The sequence below is a fragment of the Xyrauchen texanus genome, chromosome 41 (assembly GCF_025860055.1).
Source record: "Xyrauchen texanus isolate HMW12.3.18 chromosome 41, RBS_HiC_50CHRs, whole genome shotgun sequence".
Taxonomy (NCBI): Eukaryota; Metazoa; Chordata; class Actinopteri; order Cypriniformes; family Catostomidae; genus Xyrauchen; species Xyrauchen texanus.
The window spans coordinates 1,523,809-1,551,308 of NC_068316.1; the positions used below are offsets into that span (position 1 = coordinate 1,523,809).

The following is a 27,500-nucleotide window of genomic DNA, read 5'->3' on the forward strand; positions in this document are numbered from 1 at the left end:
TAATTTAGGCTAATGTTAATCTGATAATTATTAGTTCATAATGCATGAACTGATCTTAACTGAAAGTGTTGTCTATGTGTATCATGTTGAATCACCGCTGCGTATGAAATGTGCAACATAAGCTTGTCTTGCCTAATACTTTCATACTGTAAATAAATACTGCAGTGTATGTGTACAGTATGTACATTGAGAGGAAGAATGCAGATAACACTGAGTGGATGAGTGATGAAGCGATCTGTTTTACCACATGCTAAAAGCCCAATTTTGACATTCAATTATCCAGAATACTGATGGTGTTTCCTCGAGGACAAAAACAACTTCATCATCTAGCTGATACAGACTGTTTAATAATCTACCTCAGGGCCTGATGACCACAACATCACTACTGTACACATGCATCACTGCACGGTCCTGTAATACTGACAGCAGATGAGAAACAGAAGTGATATCAGATAACACTGGATGAACAAGTCCTCCTGCGTGTGTCAGTAGATCTTTCCAATGCAAATGATACTTGTATAGAAGCCTATTTTACATATTTATATACATGTATAAAATGCACTTATGTTTGCCTTGTATATTCATTTTTTGTGTACTTACTTTAATATCTCAATTACTGAAACATCCAGTCAAAAAGTCGTCGTATTATTCATAAGATATATTTTTGCATCTATTGTCCAACACTGTTAAGTCTTTCTGGTAAGTTAGAGAAATAGATGCAGTTATTACAATAATACTGAAAAAAACATATTTCACACCACGAGAGTGTGAAGTTATAGGATTGTGGAAATATTCAAGGTTTTTGAAGTTATGAATAATAAAACAAAAACATTTTTAGGATTTGTTACATGGGAATCTCATGAAAACATGTCCAAGTTATATTTCACAAGGTAAAATGTCTTGATTGTAATTAATAATATTATAATATAAACATAAAATACATATTTATACATTTATATATTAGATTTTTTTCTCTCGAAATAATTTAGTGCACACACACACACACACACACACACACACACACACACACACACACACACACACACACATATATATCTATATATAAGCAATATCACACGAGGAAGAGTGCGATATGGCCCTATATCAGCACTGCTGTGATTCAGGTAATTACAGCAGTGCTGATATAGGGCCATATAGCATGATTGCGAGTGTGATATTGCATTTTAAAAAATTTAGGAAAAACAAAGAACAGACATAAAAATGTGTTTGTGCATGGAAATACTTTATTACGCAACGAATCAGAATCTGCCGTTGCTGTTTCAAACCAAATGATGCGTCCAAACCTCCGTTAGTAATACAAAAATGTCACTTTAGAACTAGCATCACGTCTTGTGCTGTTTCTAACAAGTTATTGGAGAAACAAAGATGGATGTGTGTGTGTGTGTGTGTGTGTGAAAGAGAGAGAGAGAGAGAGAGAGAGAGAGAGAGAGAGAGTGAGTGAGAGAGAGAGAGAGAGAGAGAGTGTGAGAGTGTTAGAGAGAGAGAGCGAGCCAGACAATATTGTATGTAAACACAATCATGCCAATAAAGTACATTCAAATTTAAACTGAATTGAGAGAGAGTGAGAGAGTAAGCGATTTTCAATTTTCAATTTGTCTCTCCCTTTCAATTTAAAATTTAAAATTGAGAGAGAGAGAGAGAGAGACAATATTGTATGTAAACACAATCATGCCAATAAAGTACTTTAAATTTGAAATTTGATTTGAGTGAGAGAGAGAGCGAGCGAGCGAGAGAGAAAGAAAGAGAGAGAGAGAGAGAGAGAGAGAGATGGAGTGTGTGCGATCACCTGTTGCCACACCCAAGCAGAGATGCTGTCAGTTTTCTGAAGATCAGCTGGAAAAATAGCGTCCAAGCGGGAGTATTTCTCCCTATTTCATGCTAGCTGGTGCTCAAGAGTCGATCACTATAGAAACCGCAATGTCCTCTGACATTTTAAAAAGAACCCTTTGTAATTAATCAGTCTGTTATGTCTCTGTGATGAGCCTTAATGCTGAAGTTGTTCATTTAAAGCCGTTTAAAGCTGTTTCCTAACTTTAGTAGTGTAGTAGTAATACAAGCGATCACTACAAGCTGTTTTATAGTCACGGGCTGATGCGGATTCACTTCACGTCACCAACTGGCTCATATTACACACAAAAAGGGTCTTTTGCCACCACATGCTGGCTAACATATGTAATGTAAAAAAAAAAAAAAAGATAAAAAGTAGCTCTTAACACATCTGCACTGCTCTTACTCTTTAGTTTAGAACGAACACAAGTGGAGTGACACACACACACACACACACAGTGAAGCGTCCGAGTGATGATGATGTCACACCATCAGTGCTCATGGAACATCTCTCGTCCAATCAGATTCGAGGACCAGAACTAACACAGTATATATAATAAATATAATATATGTTAACATTTTTAAATATTTGATTACTATTATTATTGTGTTATAGACAATTACATTTTTTTTACATTACATCATATATATGACAACTCATATGGAAATCCAACTTAATTATCATAAAAATAACGAACCAACGCACATATTAGTCTTAAAAATAGATTTAATTTTTTTATTTTATCTTTTATATTTTGGGATGAAATATGTCCTGGACATGTTTTTGACAGGTTTCATAAGTTTTAGTTACAGATGTCATATTTAAGATGTGTTTTAATGTGCATGTCCTTTTGAAAGGGATGATTTTACCTCCTATAAATATTATCATTAATGAAGAACGAGCCATTTAAGCGGCTATTTAACCAATCTAATGCAATAAGCAGATAAAGAGATGATGAGAGGAGATTTGAGAAGATGCATGAAATTCTGAGGCAGTTTAACATACGAAAACAGTTCCTAAAAAAAATGATCTACTTCCTGTTTCTGTGCAAAAAAAGGAATACACCGCCTCAGAAAAATGGAGAACTGACAGATGTGAAGGGGACAGAGAGAGTGAGAGAGACAAGTGCATCTTACCCTCATGCCTTCAAATCTGGACAGCGCTCTCAGCGGTCTGAGTGCCCTGAGCGTTCTGAGCGATTTGATGGCGGCAAAGTCGGAGTACCCAAGCGTGCTTGCTACGAGGCTTACTAGAGAGACCTATGAGTGACAGAGAGCCCAGGAGACAGAGAAGATAGAAAGGGCAGAGTTAGGAGACGCCAAACAAACCCGCTACAGACACCAGCTGCTTTAGGACCTGTGGAAGGAATCGCGTTAGATAGCGGCGCTCTTCTTTGCTAAGAGAAAAAACATGGTTAACTGCAGTTCCAGCGGTCTAACATGGATCTGGTCACTCCTGTAGAAAAATCAATGTGCGTCAGTGGAGAAAGATTAAGTTTAGACGTCCTCTTTTGACCTGGTAAGGAACGGAAGGTTGTTTAGAGGTTCATTTTGACCTCTCTACTGATTAAATGCATCTAGCGTTTCAAACGGTGTCAACGGTTCTGGGAGCAGGTTGGCGCGAGTCTTACCCTTATGCCAGCAAAGCGAGACACGGCGCGGAGAGGCCGCAGCGCCCGAAGTGTCCTCAGAACCCGCATGGTGCCAATTTGGTCATAATTGAACACACGTGCCACCAGACCGATCACTGACACCTGTGTGAATTGAATTATAGTTTGTTTAGTTGGAGTTCACTCTTTTGTTTTCATACATTTCATCTTATACTCAAAAAAATATTTTCGCATTTCAATTTCATAACAAAACAACATCTTTCAATTGAATTGTGTAATGTTTAAATCCAGGGTGTGGTGAGTGACTCCAGCCAGGTCTCCTTAGCAACCAAATTGGCCCGGTTGCTAGGGAGGGTGGAGTCACATGGCGTAACCTCCTCGTGGTCGCTATAATGTGGTTCTCGCTCTCGGTGGGGCGTGTGGTGAGCTGTGCGTGGATGCCGTGGAGAATAGCGTGAAGCCTCCACATGCGCTACGTCTCCATGGTAACGCACTCAACAAGCCACGTGATAAGATGTCGCGGATTGACGGTCTCAGATGTGGAGGCAACTATACTGGAGATTCGTCCTCCGCCACCCGGATTGAGGTGAGTCACAATGCCACCACGAGGATTTACAGCGCATTGGGAATTGGGCGTTACAAATTGGGGAAAAAATAAAAATAAAAATAAAAAAATAATAATAATAATAATAATAATAATAATAAATGAAACTTAAAAAATTACTAGTTGAAATTGAAATGCGTTCATCTTAAAATATTTTTTTAGTGTATTCCAATAGGACAATAATCCATCAATTTAAAAATATATTAAAAAGTTTAAATCTTTGTCTAAAATATGGTGATTTTTATCTCTCGCTGTTTGTGTTTTATTTCTGTTTTTACATTTTTTTTTGATAGTTTTCAATATTCAAAATGATGGTGCAGATATACGGAAGATATTAAGCACATTTTCTAAATCTTCTCTCTGAGAAATCTTACTCATTCAAAACTATAACGGTGTATTTGACCTTATTTCATTCTGTTGTAAAGAATTATAAGGTACAGTAAGTGCCAAAATGTGTCCATTAACTTCAGTACATTTCAACAGGCTATATGTTTTTGTTTTCCAAGACATTGAATGGTGTCAAGCAAATTACATTTAAATACATTAAAAAAGCATGTTGCAGTTCAGACTCGTCCATGTACACTATGAAGCACTGAATTACAGTAGAATTACAGTTCAGTCCAGCAGTATTTTTACAGTGACACAGTTTTCGTTGTTTCAGCTTTATGAACACAACAACAAAATTAGAGGTCGACCGATATATCGGTTTTCCCGATTCATTAATGCTGATAGTTGCATTTTTTAAACTATCGGTTATCCACAAAATCAGTGGAAGCACCAAATAAAAATCCATAAATAATAATTCTGGTCATTATTGGGATTTTGGTGGTATTATAAACTGCATTTGGGATTTTATTATTTTTCTTACAACCTCTATGTCATAGTAATGAAAGAATAAGAATATATATATATATAGCATTCTACAAATTATATTTAAAAAACTGTCGCCCGATTTATCTATTAACTGTGTTTATTACCATCTGTCTTTTTCACTGTAGTTATCGGTATCAGTAAAATCCACTATCGGTCGGCCAGCCCTTCACCACAGATGTACATATTGAAGTGTAATATGTACCTCACCTATGGTCATGAAGGCTGGGTCATGACCGAAAGAACTAGGTCACGAGGACAAGCGGCCGAAATGGGCTTCCTCAGAAGGGTGGCGGGCTTCTCCTTTAGAGATAGGGTGAGGAGCTCAGTCATCCGTGAGGAGCTCGGAGTAGAGCCGCTGCTCCTTTGCAGTTGAAAGGAGCCAGTTGAGGTGGTTTGGGCATCTGGTAAGGATGCCCCCTGGGCGCCTCCCTAGGGAGGTGTTTCAGGCACGTCCAGCTGAGTGGAGGCCTCTGGGAAGACCCAGGATTAGGTGGAGAGATTACATCTCCACACTGGCCTAGGAACGCCTCGGGGTCCCCCAGTCAGAGCTGGTTAATGTGGCTCGGGATAGGGAAGTTTGGGGCCCCCTGCTGGAGCTGCTGCCCCCGCGACCCGACTTCGGATAAGCGGTTGAAGATGGATGGAGAGTTTGGCTGTAGGACTGTTTGTGAGTATTCAATTCAGTCACCTACATTGGTGTCTCGCAAAGGTTTCTGCAATTCGAGTCTTTAAAAACCAAACCGCAGTTTTAGGCCTCATCCACACTAATAAGTTTTTGTTTGAAAACATAGATTTTTCCAAACTGGAACAGTCTTTTCCTCCTCCAAAAACACTCCCCGTTACCTCGTACTTTGGAATCAGTGAAGTTCAGAAAATTAATATGGAGTTTTTAACCTCCTGAGATTCCACGTCCACATGCGTGGACATAATGTTTTGGCTTCGCTATAGGCTATGCATTACTTCATATAATTTAAACTGACTGATCTCAATTCAAGAGACTCTGTACTGTCAGTAAAGGGTTAAACTTTTGACACACTGAGTCATGTGACAAAACAACATGGCGCCTATCTCAGTGTAGTTTCTCTTTGGGAGAAACACAAACAAAACTACATCTGGTAAGAAACATATTTAAGATTTTACATTAAAACCTGTTTGTGTCAAAAGATTAGTCTCTAGTTTCATCCAATATGACATTTATAAAATGTAATTGATTCATTACGAAACAGTGCGCTGTTAAACACAATGACCACGTATGTGGACTATAGGCTCCTGTATACAGTGTACATTATCACACTGAGAATAAATGAGTTAAAAACTGTCTTTCAGAGGCTGAATATGGAGCTAGAATGAAAATAAGGTGCATTTCAAACTGTTCTGAGACCAGTGCAGACAGACAGCACACTGGAGGTTAAGTCATGCACTAAATAGGGAGCAAGGGAGCATCCTATATCTCTCTATAACTGTTCTGAGACCAGTGCAGACAGACAGCACACTGGAGGTTAAGTCATTCACTAAATAGGGAGCAAGGGAGCATCCTATAGCTCTCCTATAACTGTTCTGAGATCAGTGCAGACAGACAGCACACTGGAGGTTAAGTCATACACTAAATAGGGAGCAAGGGAGCATCCTATAACTCTACTATAACTGTTCTGAGATCAGTGCAGACAGACAGCACACTGGAGGTTAAGTCATGCACTAAATAGGGAGCAAGGGAGCATCCTATAGCTCTCTATGCAGTTAAGTGTGTTTCAGATGATGTTTGGATCACTCAACATGTTAATTTAGACCCGCTGTCCACATATGTGGACATACATTTTTAGGAAAACTATTTGCACAAAATAAAATATATTTTTTTGCTTGTTTATTAGGGGCGACTAGTTACAAATCAAGTGGGATGGAAAATGCACACTGCAGTCGCACTCGGGTCTCAGGAGGTTAAAAGTGTAAATTAGTGTAAATGTGGAGTTAATGTCAATGTAATAGAGTTTACGGCAAACTTAAGAAAATGTATGTGCACTTGATGAATTAATACCTGAAAATACTTATGTGTCATGCTGATTCTGGATTGATTGCGTTTGGAGAACAAACTGTAATCTATATGACGTTGGAGCATGATCTTTACATTGTACTGAGCCATCACAAACAGCAGTGTGTCACTGTACATATACATCTAGAGATGAATGTATTTTCCCTTTAATCAAACAACAGTAAAACAACATTACAATGATTATAAATGATCATACATCATTTGATATTTCTAATGAAACATTGAAAAGCAGGACTGATTTAAAAATCATTGACTATATCATTTAAAAGTTGGTCTCTTTAAAATGAACCTGATTGAATAAACTTGAGAGTTCAAATGTTTTATAATAAAGCACTTCCAGTGGTAAAGCACTTTGCAATCAGAAGTTGTAAAAGTAAATTAAGGTACTTACATCCACAATGAGGAAGTCTAGCCAGCACCAGTAGTTAGTGAAGTATTTCCTGAAGCCGTAGGCGATCCATTTCAGAGCCATTTCCAGGATGAAGATGTAGGTGAAGATCTTGTCGGCGTATTCCAGCACCACTTTCACCACTTTCCTTTGCTCGATGTAAATGTCTTCAAACGCCTGACAGAAAAGAATAAAACACTATCTTAACACAACACACATGAAGAAAACGTTCTTCACAATGACTGTGGTCTGTTCTGGAAATTCTGTCATCATTTACACATTTCGTTCATGGAACACTAAAGGAGATGTTTAGTGGAATGTTCAGGCTGCTCTTTTCCATACAATATAGTATTATTTCTAAACATCTCCTTTTGTGTTTCACTGATGTATGAAAGTCATCTGGGTTTGGAACAACATGAGGGTGAGTAAATGAGTGAATTTTCATATTTAGATGATCTCTATGGCACATATGTGCACTGATGTCCAGGCAACATCTGTCTCCGCTGGTTTCCGCAGACTCTGCTCTTTCTGCTTTTCTGCTTACTTTCTGTTTTTATGTGCGATCATTCAAGTGCCCGTCTGAAAGAGCAGCTGCTGCTGAAGCCGCGGGTAAATGCCACTAAAATACCAGCGGTTTGGGCACACACCTGGCACCCGGGCAGTTACACTGAAGCCTGACATTAGCCCCTCTCTGAGTCAGTCCGGCACACAGCGCTCTGATCTTTCAGGAAATGCACCGTGTTATATAATATTATACACTGGGAATACATTTTCTGCTGTGGCATTAGCTGTTTTCTGTGCAAGACTGTGTGGCACATATTCGTACAGAGACAGAACACATAAAACTTGCAGTAAAGTCAACATGACATTAGAATTGCCCCTTTTTATACATAGTTTTTAAATACATGCTCCTAATTAAAATGAACTTTCCTTTTTGCCGGAAGTCATCAAGCCCATTCAACATGGATCAAATCAAGTCCCGTTCTACATTTATTCTTGTCGAACATCCTGTTTCACTTTAAAATAAGTCAACAAGAAAAAGAAAATGATGCTTAATATTAGTAGTTCATGAAATTATTAATCAAAGTTTATAAATAACTATTTGAATGTAAACTAACTAATGATTTGTTTACTACAGTACTATGTCATGGGAATGTTTCTTTTAATGATATATTAGTGAAAGTTATAGAATGTTACTCAATATTTATTGATCAACATTATAAAGCATTTATGTTAAGCGTTATATACATGTAATAACATGTCAATAAAGTATTAGTGAATGTTATAAACATTATTATATAGTATTCCTCAATGTGTATTGATCAATATTAAAAATAATTTGTTAAGCATGATATACATGTAATAACATGTCAATAAAGTATTAGTGAAAGGTATAAAAATTATTATAAAGTATTCCTCAATGTGTATTGATCAATATTATAAAGCATATATGTTAAGTGTTATATACATGTAATAACATGTCAATGAAATATTAGTGAAAGTTATAAACATTATTATAAAGTATGTGTATTGATCAATATTATAAAGCATATATGTTAAGCGTTATATACATGTAATAACATGTCAATAAAGTGTTAGTGAAAGTTATAAACATTATTATATAGTATTCGTCAATGTTTATTGATCAATATTATAAAGCATATATGCTAAGTGTTATATACATGTAATAACATGTCAATGAAATATTAGTGAAAGTTATAAACATTATTATAAAGTATGTGTATTGATCAATATTATGAAGCATTTATGTTAAGCATTATATACATGTAATAACATGTCAATAAAGTATTAGTGAAAGTTATAAACATTATTATAAATTATTCCTCAATGTTTACTGATCAATATTATAAAGCATATATGTTAAGCGTTATATACATGTAATAACATGTCAATAAAGTATTAGTGAAAGTTATAAACATTATTATATAGTATTCCTCAATGTGTATTGATCAATATTATAAAGCATATATGTTAAGTGTTATATACATGTAATAACATGTCAATGAAGTATTAGTGAAAGTTATAAACATTATTATATAGTATTCCTCAATGTGTATTGATCAATATTATAAAGCATATATGTATGTAATAACATGTCAATAAAGTATTAGTGAATGTTATAAACATTATTATAAAGTTTGTGTATTGATCAATTTTATAAAGCATTTATGTTAAGCATTATGTGTTTATAATGTAATATTTGTCAATGATATATTAGTGAAAGTTATAAAAGTTATTATATAGTGTTGCTCAATGTTTAAGAATGAATATTATGTAACCAATCTTTCATTATATTTGTTAATTAATTATTAATGTTATAAAGTGTAACTGAATGTGATAAATATTGAAGATAATTTGTGAAACAGAATATGAACCTCAAAAATATAACAATATCTGGCAATAAAAAAAATCAGTAAAGGGTGTAAATGCAGTACTAAACAGAGTCAGTATGAATGCATGATTAAGGATGTGATTTTTTCACAACATGGCTAACAGCTCGTGGCATGTGTTGATGTTGATTAGTGTCAGCTGACAGCGGGCATTTGCTCTCATGTGACAGCTCTCTCATGGAGTCGCCCGGTCTGACGAATTGACCAGCCAGCAGGAAATGTGCTGCCACTTTCTGCCCATATGCACTGTTCCAGGGTCAGTCTCTGTGTTTGGTTTGAAGTAGTGAGGAAGAAGCTGCCACTGGGTCAGTCAAGCACGCTAAGGGGCTGTTCACATGAACACGTGTTTGTATCTGTCTGTATTTGTTTCTACTGTATATGTAAACATGTGCTAGATGGACATCTTTGAGACTCAGTGTGAAGTTAAAGAGAACCTTTACCTGCCTTCTGTTGTATTTCTTGTGCTGCTTCTAGCAATTTTAGAAAACTTGTGTTAAGTATGAAGTACGTTTCTGGTGGTTCTCATCTGTTTTCAGTGAACAGAACAGAGCAGCCTGGACATTTGAGATGACATAGAACTCTTTTTGTGTTTCAAGCAGTGTGTTTGTTTGAGGTGAACGATCCCTGTCAGATGGAGATATTTGAGACTGTATATGAAACTCACGAGAGCTCCACTGCTGAGTAAGATCATGAAGATGATGAAAGTCTCGAACCAGTTGTGCTCCACGATCTGATAACAGGTCCTCCTCAGACGCCACCATGCCCGACCTAAACCCTCAGACGTGTTGATGTCACAGCACTGAAAATGACTCACACAAACTGAAAGAAAACAGATGTTTATTAGGCACACACATGTAATAATGGGAATGACAAATAATGATGTCAAAGAGAAAAGGAGAAATCTGAATAAATAAATAGTTTAAAACACGTGTCAAGTTCTCAGAAATGTAATGTTTGTGTTTTATACATCATACGTGCAAATAATATTGTTTGTATATATATATATATATATATATATTATCGACTCTACAAATGTCATCATTTTACAATCAAGTTAAAATTAATAACATATTTCCAATACATATGACTGTACACACATATATATATATAAATAATAATACAAATATTTAAATGTTTATATATATATAGTGTGTGTGTGTGTGTGTGTGTATAGAGATAATATATAATAATAATAATATATAAAATAATATATATATATACATATATATGTGTGTGTGTGTGTAAATATGTATATATATATATATATATAAATAATAATACAAATATTTAAATGTTTTTATATATATATATATGTGTGTGTGTGTATATATAGAGATAGTATATATAATATATATATATATATATATATATATATATATATATATACATATATATATGTGTGTGTGTGTGTGTGTGTGTAAATATATATATATAGATAAATAATAATAAACAAATATATAAATGTTTATATATATATATAGTGTGTGTGTATATATATAGAGATAATATATAATAATAATAATATATATATATATATATAATAATAATAAAAATATATATATATATATACACATATATGTGTGTGTGTGTGAATAATATATATATATATATATATATATATATATATATATATATATATATATATATATATATATATATATAAATAATACAAATATTTAAATGTTTATATATATATAGTGTGTGTGTGTGTGTGTGTGTGTATAATATATATATATAGATAAATAATAATAAACAAATATATAAATGTTTATATATATATAGTGTGTGTGTGTATATATATAGATATATATATAATAATATATATATATATATATATATATATAATAATAAAAAAAATATATATATATACATATATGTGTGTGTGTGTGAATATATATATATATATATATATATATATATATATATATATATATATATATATATATATATATATATATATATATATATATATATATATATATAAATAATAATACAAATATTTAGATGTTTATATATATATATGTGTGTGTGTGTGTGTGTGTGTGTGTGTAATATATATATATAGATAAATAATAATAAACAAATATATAAATGTTTATATATATATTTTACTATTATTTATGTATTGTACATGTATCATTACTTTCAAAATTTTTTCAAATCAATTTTTTAAGGTAAACATATGTACTTAGCTAATTATTAAATTTTAATTCAGAACAATAAAAGCTTTTCCTCAAAGGTGACGTGAAGGGGTGTATTCATGATTCATCTGCATGAACTGTATATGGATGTTTAATGAGCAGATCTATTGAGTACATCAGACTATAGCTGAAACAAATGCACTTGCATAGTGTAACGTTCTACTTTCAAAAGCACTCAGGTCAATTCAACATGGGAAAGAAACGACTTTTAACAACTTCAAAGAGCTTCAAAAGATCCCAAATCAGTTCCTGTGAAAGCGTGTAGCGCAATAGCTCAAATGCTCTCCTGTATAATATTCACACATAAGTCAAAATAAATGTAGTAGTCAGCGTTTGTCTCCTAAACGGACCTGGAATAACTTTCAAAGTTCCATGTTTTTGCTAATCTGTGGGTCTTTCCGCTGGAGACGCGGCTTCTATGTGATATAATCCCACCGTATCACTGCTGCAGTGAAAGCGTGTGTGTACAACAATGACTCGCTGCCATGAAATCCCATTTGAGCTTCACATAGTCGTCAAAGCGTCTCCATTACTGCCATCTGAGCTCTTCTAAATTCACTTATTGCCTGTTAACTTAATAACTGGGTAATGGTAACAGGCTTCTCTCAACTCAATTTGCAGCGATGCTCCTGCGTCCACTGGTCGGCTCAGACACTTTAGCATGCGGGCATCACCATTCATCAGCCATAAACAGCCATCAAAGCAAAATGAAGAGGAACCGAGTCTAAGAGTTATTGGCGACTTCATCACTCTCTTTGTCTTGCTTTCGTGTTCAAGATGAGGTTTAGGAAACTTTTCAAGGCAAAGAATCCCCACAAAGACACTTTCCTCTTTGTGTATCTCCTTTAATAATGTGTGAATCTGCCCTTTTCACTTTTACAACAGATTCAATGGAGTCATCAGAAATGTGCCGTTATTCGATTTATAGGTGAGAAATGCGATCTCATTTCAAACGCTGTCATTTCTCAGCTCATAACGGCGGGGTGAGGGGCCATGACGTGTCATTGGAGAATTATCAGAGGCTGTAAATCATTCACTTTTAAAGGAGACATCAGTTTATGAGCTGTCCTGTGAAAGAATCCCATTGCACGGTGATAAAGTCGACAGCTTGTAAAGAGCAGATTTGAGACGTAGGTGCTGTCTTGTGTCTCCAAACTAACTCTGATGGACTTCTGCTTCACAGATGAATTATGGAGCAAACTCAGAGATCAGAGATTGAGGGAAAGCTGCTTCTTGCTAATTTTAGGGAGGTGCATTTACATTTATGCATTTGGCAGATGCTTTTATCCAAAGCGACTTACAGTGCACTTATTACAGGGACAATCCCCCCGGAGCAACCTGGAGTTAAGTGCCTTACTCAAGGACACAATGGTGGTGGCTGTGGGGGTCGAACCAGCAACCTTCTGATTACCCGTTATGTGCTTTAGCCCATTACGCCGCCACCACTCCTAGGTGCAAGGTGACTATAGCTGAATATAAATACATGTTTAAATTAAAGCTCTATCTCTTACCAGTATTATCCTATACATTAACATTATATCCTACAGTCCAAACGTGTTGATCCAAACATATAAAACTTGTTAGTAATATTTAAATATATGAGTACATTTCACGTTTAAAGGAAAGTTTGAATAGTGAAACTATTTATCATTCACACATAATGTTGTTTTCGGGACCATCGCATCAGATTTACTCACTCTTTTTATTTCATACTATGTCTTAAAGTTGAGTAACCTGTACTTAATTGTACATTATTATATTTAGTTTTTTTGTTCATTTTGATATTTTTTTCAGGGGTTTAAATGCAAAAATGTCATGTGGTGCAACCACCGACAGTCTCATTCAAAGCTACAATTCTTCAAAATAGAAATTTCGGCATGAGTAGTGCAGAATAATCTATTATTATTATTTATTTCAAAAATAAGCAGTGAAACAATGTTTTTTTAATATGATAAATATTTGAAAAACTTTTGTGGACCAAATCAAAGTCATGTGGTGTAACTACAACGTATGAAGCAATTTAGTTTTTATGTGTTAAAATTGATAAAAAGAGAAGACCTCTTTAGACCTGCAAGACTGTGTGTAAAGTTTTAAAATCAAATTATTATTTTGTCACAGCATTAAATATAAATATTTTAACATTTTTAGAAAAGGTGCATTTTTTTCAGGTCATTTGGTGTAACCATGAGAAAACGTTTTGATATTCTTGACTTAAAATTCATGATATTTAAAAAAAAAATAATAATTTCACCCGGAATTTCAATTTTGTAAAAAAAAAATTTAATTTCTTTTTTTATTTTTTATTAACGATAAAAATCAGGTCATTGTATTCCTCTTGTGTAACCAAGAGGAAACTTGATATTTTTGACTAAAAATTCATGATATTTAAAAAATATATATAATTTCACCTTGAACATTTGAAAACATTTTTTTTTATTATTTTATTTTATTTTTTTTAATTAATGATAACGTTCAGGTCATTTGGTGTAACCAAGATTAAACTTTTGATACTCGACTTAAAAATTCATGATATTTATAAAAAAATATTTTTTACCTTGAAAACACATTTGATCAAATTTGAAAACGTTTTTTTTTTTTATTATTCATTATCAATAAAGTTCATGTCATTTGGTGTAACCTTGAGAAAACTTTTGATGTTCTTGACTTAAAATTCATGATATTTAAACAAAATATTTTTCACCTTGAATTATACATTTGAAAACGTTTTTTTGTAAAAAAATTTTTTATTAAAGATAAAGTTCAGGTCATTTTGTATAACCAAGAGGAAACTTGATATTTTTTACTTAAAATTCATGATATTTATTAAAAAAAATATTTTTCACCTTGAAAACACATTTGAAAACTTTTATTTTATTTTTTATTTTTTTAATTAACTATAAAGTTCATGTCATTTTGTATAACCTTGAGAAAATGTTCTGATATTCTTTACTTAAAAATTCATGATATTTCTAAAAAAATATTTTGACATTTGAAAATGTGTTTTAAATGAATGATAACATTGTGTACACTCACATATATTAAATGTGCCAGGAAACTATTCAATTCCTTTTACTTGATGCTTACATGACATTAAACCAATTAAATCAAATACAATATTTGTATAAAATACTGTAAATGTTTTGTTTGTTTGTTTATTATTATATAAAAACAACATGAACTCAAAGATTACATTTGTTTTAAACTAGAATATTAAAATATTTCGAATTTGTATTATTTATCATTTAACAAAAATATAAAAATAACAAAAATAAATGTCTATTCCACAAAACACTTATAGTGTATTAAGCATAACTGTCTAACAGTAATTGTCTATTTAAGGCAGTGAATTCATTACAAAAGCGACTTTTTAAGGGACAAAACGTCCATGTTTTTTGTGTGCTACTCACAGTCTAGTTACGCTAGCGGTACGTTTGGCACGTGAGGATGCATCCGATTGGACTGGTTGGTCGATGCATTTGACTAAATGAAATATAGAGTCAGTCATCATCACATTAACACAGGACCATTTCATCTTTGACAGGCCTTTTCAAACCTTTGCTGACACAGAATATTCAATTTAATGCCCCATTGCCCTGCAAATGTCAGTTGATTGGTTAATGTTTTATATATAATCACCTCCGTTACAGAACAGGCCAACAGGAAGAGCGCAGCGGCTGAGACACACGTGAGTATAAAACGACTCCAAAAATGTCTTTAAAAGCTCATTTGAAATTTCACCAGCTCGCGTAAACAGTAAAATGGGTCACTGTCACTCCCTAACATTCTGACAAACATCTCCACCTCGTTTGGGTGAACGGTGCCTATAACAGTATTCTGTGATCAAACTATGAGCCATAAAACACTTCCACGAAGAGACTGGAATTGTGCTGTTACTGGTGTACGGTGTTGGGAATTACATGGACATGAAATACGTTATTACCCCGTTTGAGATGACCCACCTTCAGGAAAGCAGTTTTCCGGATCCATGGCATCTTCTGCTATCTCTGAATACTCGTCCTCCTCCTCGCCGGGCTTCCTGAGGTCAACTGTGCTGCCCTCTGATACGCTGGTGTCATCTCTCTGAAAATGAACGAGAACCAATCAGATCCGCAGGGATCCCTCATATTCACTATCATCATAGTTTCACTTTAGCTCTTGGGTTAACAATCAAACCACACTGCGGACATGAGGTCAAAGGTCAACTATATTATGAGGGAAGATTTGTTCTGAAAGGCGTGTTCTTAGGACAAAGGTTTTTGTTCGTGAAAGTCAGATCGGGGCATGTTGTCACGTGTTTTAAATGTCATACATTTATACAATCTATCAATTAAAATATTTGTTGGCCAAAATGTTGTTGTTGTTGTAAATGTTGTTTTCCATTTTTGCTCTTGGATTCCAGAAAATTGGGAATCAACTCCGATTCCAGGCTTTCGATATTAATGAAATCGATTGCGAAAGATTAAAATGGGAGACAAAGTAACATCTTACATAAGACTAAAGCTGGGAGTCCCTTGTATGCTACCTTTCCTTTTTTTGTTGTTTAACCCTTTAAGTTCAGATGACGGCGGGAGCGCCAGAAAAATATGAATAACTCCAGTCTTGAGGAACACAAAATCAGTATTGTTTGAAAGTTTAGAAGCTCTTCTTTATAATGCATGTAGATATTATGACAAAAACTGAACAAGTGCTTTAAAATCCGCAGATAAGTCAGTGTGTTTTGATAATTAATCAAATTTATTGCAATCAGTAAAAACATCAAACTGATCAAATATTCATGTGTCATATGTCGTTTGAAAGCTCTCAAAGAGTAAAATACAACCAGACAAAAATATAGCGAGTAACAGCTAAATATATGTCTTTGACAATTATGTATATGCGGCATTTTCACTTGTAGCTTCAAAGAAAATTAAATGGAACATAAAACATCACATATGATTATTTAGAGTCAGTGATTATCTTTCAATCGAGTCCACACACAAGATAATCAGATGTATAGATCATTAGATAATCCACATGAAGCACAATGTTACATATGACCACCAGGAGATGGCGCCAAACACAGGCGGCTCCAGGACTGGGCTACCGGGGCTTAAGCCACTAACACTTTCCTTAAAGCCCCGAATGTTTTGATCATCTTTTTGTAGTGACGTCATAAGTACCAGTGCTTGGGTGTCAAGTTGATATGAAAACATTTACATTTTATTATTTTGACATTGCATTTTAAAGTTAGGGTAATATACTGTATATAAATGAATGATTCCTGTATTTCTACGGTATTGACAACACCAAATACAGACTCAATTCAGTCTCCATGAGCTGTCTTGTCAGCAGATGCTTTCCAGCTCTCATGTAACCTTTGTGTGCGCATGCAAGAAGAGAGCTTGAGGCGATTGCGGCTGTGTCTTGGAAACTGTGTTGAGTTACTCCATCCAGATGCGGTAAGTACCAAATGTTTACATATATAACCCTGAAAACATGGAAGTAATGTATACAGATATATTCAAGGAATTTGCTAACTTTAAAGTCAAGAGTTAGGACATTTGCATGTTTAGCAAAGCTCTTTATTAAGACACGATGCAATAAACATAGCCAACTTTAGCCGATCTAGCTATTATTTTTCATCTCTAGTACCAATTTAGCTTGTTTACAACCTGCTTTCTTGTAAATGAACTTAAGCACCCGACGAATCAATGAAAACTGTATACAGCCGTACACAACGTGTGTCAAACTACGGAAAGGGACAACTTAGTGGGTTGTTTAAATCGCATTTTAAAGTGTAGATGTTAAAAACATGCGCTTTCTGATATTCGAGCGTATCTGAGATAATAGTGAGACTTTTTAGTTTACTATATAAATGACACATCATAGATGTATTCAGGTTTTTATTATAAAGTGTATTATATTCTGATAAGGATAAACGATGGCCCCATATCCACAGAGGTCTGGACTAAGCCCCGAATGTTCACTGACCCTAGTACTGTCCCTTGCGCCAAATACACGACACAGACTCAATGATGACTCAAATGACACAGAATGAAACTCATTCTGTGAAATCTCATGACTAAAATCATGTGTGCATGCTATGCAAACCTTTAGTCATTGTTGTGTTTGCATGTGTAATTAGTTCTTATGCACAATTATTATCTTTTATTTGTTTGGAGATGTTTTTGGACACTATGATTAATTATATTTGTAATGTTTGAACTTTTGATTGATTTGTCGTATCAACACAAACTTTCTCTCAGATACAGTCGACATGATTGGGAACAAAAAAAAAAAGTTTTTCAGAGCCACATTATTTACACTCAGAGATATATAATGTCAAATAAGAAAAAGTAAATTTTTGGCTCAATTATTTGTGTGATTTTTTCAGCAGTTTCTTAACTCTGGTGCTCTGACACTCCATCATCTCCTCTGTTCAGATTAGAAAGAGTCTCGTACTAAGTGTAGTGTTGAAGACTGCGTGTTTGTGACTGGAGGTGTTAGAATCCTGATGTGGGTGGCCAATGATATTTAACACCAGACCACCCCACATCTGTTTCTTTGAGAGACCCTCTGGGTGATAGTGTTTCAACAGCATGATAAAAATGCCCCGTAATAACAGCTTGAACTCTAATATGACACGGTTTTCTGGGCACTCAGTAAACAGATAATGAATTCATCATGACATCATCAATATCATCGAGTTTTAGGTACATAACGTTCCCTTGTCAAACATTGTGATGGCCGGTTAGCATCTGTACAATGTAACATTTATCTTGCACTCATCTCACAAGGCAATCTCAAGTTCATAGGTCATTGGTTGGTGTGTGAGGAATCCAAACACTGAGGGAGGTCGAGTTGCACATACCGGCCACCACAAAAGCCCTATAAATAACCACCTGGAGTGGGACAAGAGCCGCAATGTGGCATTCACAACTGGACCCTAATGAAATCAGAGCTGGGCCACTAGCATGGCTGTGAGGACCAGGACGTCTAATTGCACTGATTTGGCTTCACCCGTGGAGAGACGGGCCACTGCGACTGACTGAAGTCTGCAGACAAGTGTTCATAAAAGCATCAGATGAGAATCCCTTCAACTTCACCTGCCGAGAGGAGACTGCCATCAATCAGAACAAACCCCTCAAACATCAATAACACAATCTAATCACATGACGCCATCAGGTTACCTGAAACCACTGTGATGCTCGAGAAGCCACGTGGTCTAAAAACACCACAGACTCTTTTCCAGTCAGTGCTGAGAATATAGGACAAATCTATAATACATTATTACCTGTTTACTGGACACACCTGTGATCTCATCTGAGACAAGTCAGTGGCACCACAATCTGTCTGGCTTTCTGTCTGTCTGTCTGTCTACCTGTCTGCCAATATAGAGTGTCTTTCTGGCTATCTGTCTGTCTATAAACAGTGTATGTCTGGCTACCTGTCTCTGTCTTTCTGTCTGTCTGTCTGTCTGTCAATTCAATTTTCAATTTAATTTCAATTTCAATTTCAAGTACTTTATTGGCATGATTGTGTTTACATACAATATTGCCAAAGCATTAATACACAAAACAGAAAATGACTAGACAAATAATAATAATAAAATAGTAACAAATAACAATAAAGATAGAATTGCTGATTGCTGACGTCATTGGACTTCCTGTTGCTGACGGCACAGCACGCTGCACGAGTTTGTTTGTGGCCTGCTTAGCACTGCTTATTCTCATACGTTCAACGTTATAGTCATCGTTCATAGTTATCCTTTGTCATTGTACCGCGTCGTTCATAGTTATATCCTTTGTCATCTTACCGCGTTTCAGATTCTTCCGCTTTTTCTCCCGTTTCATCTGCGTGTATTTTACCGGTTGCTGCTGACACCTAGCTAGAGTCTGTGTTTGTAGCCTTTAATCCTTAAACATCTGCCATTTTTAAGCACGCATCAGGTCTTCCCGTATTATTCTCTTATCGGGATTCAACTGCGCGCATATTCCACCTGTATCCGCGTTCTATTTTTATCGCGATTAAACTGCGTGTATTTTTTCAGCGAGCACCCGTTTTTTTCTCCTCTGCGGTACACAGATTATTGCATCGATTTCAAAGCACCGCTTACCAAGAACAACCACCACCAACAACAAACAATTTTGTGAGGGATTCAAATCAACCTCAAAACCCTCACCGCTCAGGAACAACGAACAATTTGCGGTAAGTCATGGCATCGGCTCATGTTATTTGTTCATGCATTGCATGTCACATGTTTAAAATAGCCTCCTCCGTCAGCAGTGAGGGATTCACTTGTGATAAATGTAAGGAATTAGTCAGGCTGACGGAGAAGGTTAATGAGTTAGAGACTCGCATCCGAACGCTAGTAGAGGTCAGTGAGAAAGAGAAGCCGGTAGATACTGTTTCGGATGCGGGCAGTACAGAGAGCAACACACACACTTTGGTTCCGGCTATAGAGCCCCTGCAGCAGGGCATTTGGGTGACGTCTCGCGGCATACTCGTTCAGCAAAGAGACACCACTCTCCCGTTCCTGTTAGGGTTTCCAATAAATTCTCCCCACTCAGTGATACACCCACTGAGAATCATATTGAAAGAGCCCTTGTTATCGGTGATTCTATTGTAAGGAACGTGGAAATAGAGACTCCAGCCACTATTGTTAATTGCATTTCGGAGGCCAGAGCGTCTGACATCAAATCAAATTTACAAGTGCTGGCTAATGCTAAACGTAGATTTTCTAAAATTGTTATCCATGTCGGCACTAACGATGTCCGGCTGCCAGTCGGAGATCACTAAAGATAATGTTAAAGAGGTGTGCAAATTTGCAAAAGCGATGTCAGACACTGTAAAATGCTCTGGTCCCTCCCTGCTCGTCGTGGTGACGAGGTTTATAGTAGATTAGTGTCACTGAATGGCTGGATGTCTGAGTGGTGTCTGCAGAATAAAATAGGATTTATAGACAATTGGAAAAGTTTTTGGGGTAGACCTGACCTGCTAAAGAGAGACGGACTCCATCCCTCCAGGGAAGGTGCCGCTCTCCTCTCTAGTAATTTGGCTCATAGACTTAATAATGATATTAATTGACTAAATGGGGCCCAGGTCAGGAAGCAGACAAACTGGTTAATCCGAACGTCTGCTAGCTGCCATGAGACGTCACACAGGTCACATAAACTACAACACATAGAGACTGTATCACCTAGATATCTCATAGAGACTGTGTCTGTTCCCCGAACTACCAAACACAATACCCTCACTAAATCATTTAGAAAAAATTTGATTAAGGTCAAACTTGAACAAAACAAACAAATTAAAAATAAAACATCATATAAAAATAGGGCTACTAAACATTAGATCTCTTGCTACCAAAGCACTAATTGTCAATGAAATGATTACAGATCATAGATTGGATGCGCTCTGTTTGACTGAAACCTGCTTAAACCGGATGAATATATTAGTTTAAATGAATCTACCCCCCCGAGGTTATTGTTATAAACACGAGCCTCGTCTGAAGGGTCGAGGAGGTGTTGCTACAATTTACAGTGAAGTTTTTGGTGTTACTCAGAGGACAGGATATGTAAGTCTTTTGAACTAATAATGCTTAATGTGACACCGTCAGATACAAATATAAATAAAAAATCTCTGTCGTCCTTTACCCTTGCTACAGTGTATAGATCACCCAGGCCTTATTCAGATTTCCTTAGTGAATTTGCAAATTTTTTATCAGATCTTGTAGTTACTGTAGATAGAGCCTTAATTGTTGGTGACTTCAACATTCACATAGATAATGAAAATGATACATTGGGATTAGCATTTATCGATATTCTCAACTCTCTTGGAGTCAGACAAAATGTAACAGGACCAACTCATCGCCATAATCATACGCTAGATTTAATTCTTTCATATGGAGTTGATGTTGATAATATAGAAATTCTGCAGCAGAGCGATGACATCTCGGATCATTACCTCGTCTCTTGCATGCTGCAATCAGCTAATGTTACTCAATCTACACCACGCTATCGTTCAGGTAGAACTATTCTTTCGACCACTAAAGATGACTTCACTAATACTCTTCCAGATCTATCTCATATACTCAATAAACCCCAAAGCCCAGAAGAACTTGATGAAATAACAAAAAATTTAAATGCAGTCTTCTCTAGCACCACTGATGTTGTCGCCCCACTTCGATTAAAGAAAATTAAAGAAATAAGCCCTGCACCATGGTACAATGATCACACTCATGCTCTCAAGAGAGCAGCTCGGAAAATGGAGCGCATGTGGAAAAATACAAAATTAGAAGTATTTTGTGGTGCATGGAAGGATAGTGTCTGTAGCTACAAACACGCACTCAAAGCTGCCAGGTCAGCATATTTTAGTAAACTCATAGAAAATAACCACAACATTCCTAGATGTTTATTCAGTACTGTGGCTAAATTGGTTACGAATAAAGCCTCAACAGGACCAGATATTACGTCACAGCTCAAGAGTAATGACTTCATGAATTTCTTTACTGATAAAATTGAAATAATCAGAAATAAAATTGGAATTATGCAATCATCTGTCATAGCACCTCAGAAAACAGTGTCGAATAATTTCCCTCATGTGCAACTTCAATCATTCGCTATCATAGGTCATGAAGAGCTAACAAAACTTATCGAAACATCAAAAGCCACAACTTGTTTGTTAGATCCTATACCAACTAAGCTCTTAAAAGAGGTATCTCCTGTAATCTCAGAACCTCTTCTTAATATCATTAACTCCTCGCTATGCTTAGGACATGTCCCAAGAAACTTTAAAATGGCAATTATCAAACCGCTAATTAAGAAGCCACAACTTGATCCTGGAGAACTTGCTAATTATAGACCGATTTCAAATCTCCGTTTATGTCAAAAATACTAGAAAAGGTAGTATCCTCCCAAATATGTTCATTTCTACAGAGAAATAGTATATATGAAGAATTTCAATCAGGATTTAGGCCTCATCACAGTACAGAGACTGCACTTATCAAAGTTACTAATGACTTGCTCTTATCATCTGATCGCGGCTGCATTTCTCTTCTAGTGCTTTTAGATCTTAGTGCTGCATTCGACACGATAGATCACAACATTCTCTTGAATAGGCTGGAGAATTATGTTGGAATTTGTGGAGTGGCATTAGCATGGTTTAGGTCATATTTAGCAGACCGCTACCACTTTGTCTATTTAAATGAGGAATTGTCAAACCAAACAAAAGTAAAGTATGGAGTGCCACAGGGATCAGTTTTAGGGCCTCTGCTTTTCTCCATGTATATGCTTCCCCTGGGAGATATTATCAGGAATCGTGGAATAAGTTTCCACTGCTATGCTGACGATACACAACTTTATATTTCTTCAAAACCTGATGAGATTTCACAATTCTCAAAATTAGCAGAGTGTATCAATGAAATAAAAGATTGGATGGCCAGAAATTTCCTTCTACTCAATTCTGACAAAACAGAGGTTCTAATTATTGGACCAAAAAACTCTAAAAATAAGCCACTAAAATATAATTTGACTCTCGATGGATGTACTGTTACATCATCTTCAACAGCAAAGAACTTCGGTGTTATATTTGATACCAATCTGTCCTTTTGAAAATCAAATTACAAATGGTTGTAGAACAGCATTCTTCCACCTAAGAAATATTGCTAAATTAAGGCATATGCTCTCGGTTGCTGATGCCGAAAAACTAATTCATGCGTTCATGACCTCAAGACTAGATTATTGTAATGCATTACTGGGAGGATGTCCAGCAAGATCAATAAATAAACTTCAATTGGTTCAAAATGCAGCAGCCAGAGTGCTGACGAGAACCAAGAAATATGATCATATTAGCCCCATTTTATCATCATTACATTGGCTACCTGTTAAATTCCGTATTGATTTTAAAATTCTGTTAACTACGTACAAAGCTTTGAATGGTCTCCGCAGTACTTAAGTGATCTTCTACCACGCTATATTCCAACACGTTCATTAAGATTGCAAAATTCTGGCCTATTAATAGTTCCTAGAATATCAAAATCCACTAAAGGAGGAAGATCCTTTTCATATTTGGCTCCTAAACTATGGAATAGTCTCCCAAACACTGTTCGAGATGCAGACACACTCTCTCAGATTAAGTCTAGACTAAAGACTCATCTATTTAGCCAGGCATACACCTAATTTATCCCACAATTAGGCTGCTTTAGTTGGGTCTGCCGGAACCAGAAACCAGAAACATTGAGCATGATCTCTTACTCTGCAATAAATTCAATGGCATCTACGCTTACATCTTTTTATTTGTTTCCCTGTCTCAACCTCGGGACTCCTATCCTGAGGTCACCAGAACCGGCTGGATCCAGCACCATTCCTGCTTCATGCTGGACTCCACCGCTACATGTCGCAGAATGATGATGACTAAATGCAGCCGGTGCCAGCCAAACATCACTTCAATCTATTATGACGGACTTCAGAGGATGAAATTATGCCAACTCCAACCTGCATCACCTTGGTCTATTTATGGACTACGATCCTGAAATGAAATGCTTAGACTAACAATTGCCAACAAAAGCCTTCATCAGCCAATTAACAAGGACAATTGCATCTATGTGAACTTCTGCAATTAATCAAGATGGACTTCAAAGACTTTGGTCATTAATCTTACAGTTCAAACACAATCTATGTTTAATCAATAACCCCTAACACTTAGTTTAATAATTTTAAACCATGATTTTACCTATACATAATTAATATTTACATTACATTCAATAATGTTAGCCAGAGGGGAACTGGCCCTCACAGTGAGTCAGGTTTAGGGTTAGGGTGGGGTTAGTCAGAGGGGAACTGGCCCCCACAGTGAGTCTGGTTTCTCCCAAGGTTATTTTTCTCCATTAATCAACATCTTATGGAGTTTTGTGTTCCTCGCCACAGTCGCCTACAGCTTGCTCACTGGGGTTATTAATACAATTATCATTTAATTATTTATAAACACTATTAAAATTTGTATTTTATCTAAATTACACAATGATGATTAATCGACTTTATAGACATTACAGTTCTTATCGTCTGTTAATGCTGATCTTCTGTAAAGCTGCTTTGAAACGATGTGTGTTGTGAAAGGCGCTATACAAATAAAATTGACTTGACTTGACTTGAATTAAAATAAGGTGCCAGGTAATTAATAAAATAAAATAAAAACAATAATAACAATATACACTATATAATATAAAATAAAATAAGCATTTAACACGACATTATGAACATAAGAGAATAAAAGTACTGTGAGTGAAGTACATTAAGGGTGTGCAGCTCAAAAATGAATTTTGCTGCAACTGATGCATGATGGTCCTCCCCCAGTAAAACCAGCATCTGATCTGATCTCCCCCAGTAACACCAGCATCTGATCTGATCTCCTCCAGTAACACCAGCATCTGATCTGATCTCCTCCAGTAACACCAGCATCTGATCTGATCTCCTCCAGTAACACCAGCATCTGACCTGATCTCCCCCAGTAACACCAGCATCTGATCTGATCTCCCCCATTAACATCAGCATCTGATCTGATCTCCCCCAGTAACACCAGCATCTGATCTGATCTCCTCCAGTAACACCAGCATCTGATCTGATCTCCCCCAGTAACACCAGCATCTGATCTGATCTCCTCCAGTAACACCAGCATCTAATCTGATCTCCCCCAGTAACACCAGCATCTGATCTGATCTCCTCCAGTAACACAGCATCTGATCTGATCTCCCCCAGTAACACCAGCATCAGATCTGATCTCTCCCAGTAACATCAGCATCTGATCTGATCTCCCCAGTAACACCAGCATCTGATCTGTTCTCCTCCAGTAACACCAGCATCTGATCTGATCTCCCCCAGTAACACCAGCATCTGATCTGTTCTCCTCCAGTAACACCAGCATCTGATCTGATCTCCTCCAGTAACACCAGCATCTGATCTGTTCTCCTCCAGTAACACCAGCATCTGATCTGTTCTCCTCCAGTAACACCAGCATCTGATCTGTTCTCCTCCAGTAACACCAGCATCTGATCTGATCTCCTCCAGTAACACCAGCATCTGATCTGATCTCCTCCAGTAACACCAGCATCTGATCTGTTCTCCTCCAGTAACACCAGCATCTGATCTGTTCTCCTCCAGTAACACCAGCATCTGATCTGTTCTCCTCCAGTAACACCAGCATCTGATCTGTTCTCCTCCAGTAACACCAGCATCTGATCTGATCTCCTCCAGTAACACCAGCATCTGATCTGATCTCTCCCAGTAACACCAGCATCTGATCTGATCTCCTCCAGTAACACCAGCATCTGATCTGATCTCCTCCAGTAACACCAGCATCTGATCTGTTCTCCTCCAGTAACACCAGCATCTGATCTGTTCTCCTCCAGTAACACCAGCATCTGATCTGTTCTCCTCCAGTAACACCAGCATCTGATCTGATCTCCTCCAGTAACACCAGCATCTGATCTGATCTCTCCCAGTAACACCAGCATCTGATCTGATCTCCTCCAGTAACACCAGCATCTGATCTGATCTCCTCCAGTAACACCAGCATCTGATCTGTTCTCCTCCAGTAACACCAGCATCTGATCTGTTCTCCTCCAGTAACACCAGCATCTGATCTGATCTCCTCCAGTAACACCAGCATCTGATCTGTTCTCCTCCAGTAACACCAGCATCTGATCTGTTCTCCTCCAGTAACACCAGCATCTGATCTGTTTTCCTCCAGTAACACCAGCATCTGATCTGTTCTCCTCCAGTAACACCAGCATCTGATCTGATCTCCTCCAGTAACACCAGCATCTGATCTGATCTCCTCCAGTAACACCAGCATCTGATCTGTTCTCCTCCAGTAACACAGCATCTGATCTGTTCTCCTCCAGTAAAACCAGCATCAGATCTGTTCTCCTCCAGTAACACAGCATCTGATCTGTTCTCCTCCAGTAACACCAGCATCTGATCTGTTCTCCTCCAGTAACACAGCATCTGATCTGATCTCCCCCAGTAACACCAGCATCTGATCTGATCTCTCCCAGTAACACCAGCATCTGATCTGATCTCCCCAGTAACACCAGCATCTGATCTGTTCTCCTCCAGTAACACCAGCATCTGATCTGATCTCCTCCAGTAACACCAGCATCTGATCTGATCTCCTCCAGTAACACAAGCATCTGATCTGTTCTCCTCCAGTAACACCAGCATCTGATCTGTTCTCCTCCAGTAACACAGCATCTGATCTGATCTCCCCCAGTAACACCAGCATCTGATCTGATCTCTCCCAGTAACACCAGCATCTGATCTGATCTCCCCAGTAACACCAGCATCTGATCTGTTCTCCTCCAGTAACACCAGCATCTGATCTGATCTCCTCCAGTAACACCAGCATCTGATCTGATCTCCCCCAGTAACACCAGCATCTGATCTGATCTCCTCCAGTAACACCAGCATCTGACCTGATCTCCCCCAGTAACACCAGCATCTGATCTGATCTCCCCAGTAACACCAGCATCTGATCTGTTCTCC

The 27,500-nt window shown here is 36.6% G+C and overlaps 1 protein-coding gene across 1 annotated transcript in view; it reads right to left on the reverse strand.

Moving 5' to 3' along the window:
- Positions 1–27,500, reverse strand: part of LOC127634602 (sodium channel protein type 4 subunit alpha-like) — a 192,123-nt gene that overhangs the window by 21,631 nt on the left and 142,992 nt on the right. Inside the window, exons 18-21 of the mRNA XM_052114210.1 lie at positions 15,942–16,062; positions 10,446–10,600; positions 7,374–7,547; positions 2,986–3,108 (exon numbers count right to left, since the gene is read on the reverse strand). Of these exons, the coding sequence (XP_051970170.1) occupies positions 2,986–3,108; positions 7,374–7,547; positions 10,446–10,600; positions 15,942–16,062 (573 nt within the window). The remainder of the gene's footprint in view (positions 1–2,985; positions 3,109–7,373; positions 7,548–10,445; positions 10,601–15,941; positions 16,063–27,500) is intronic.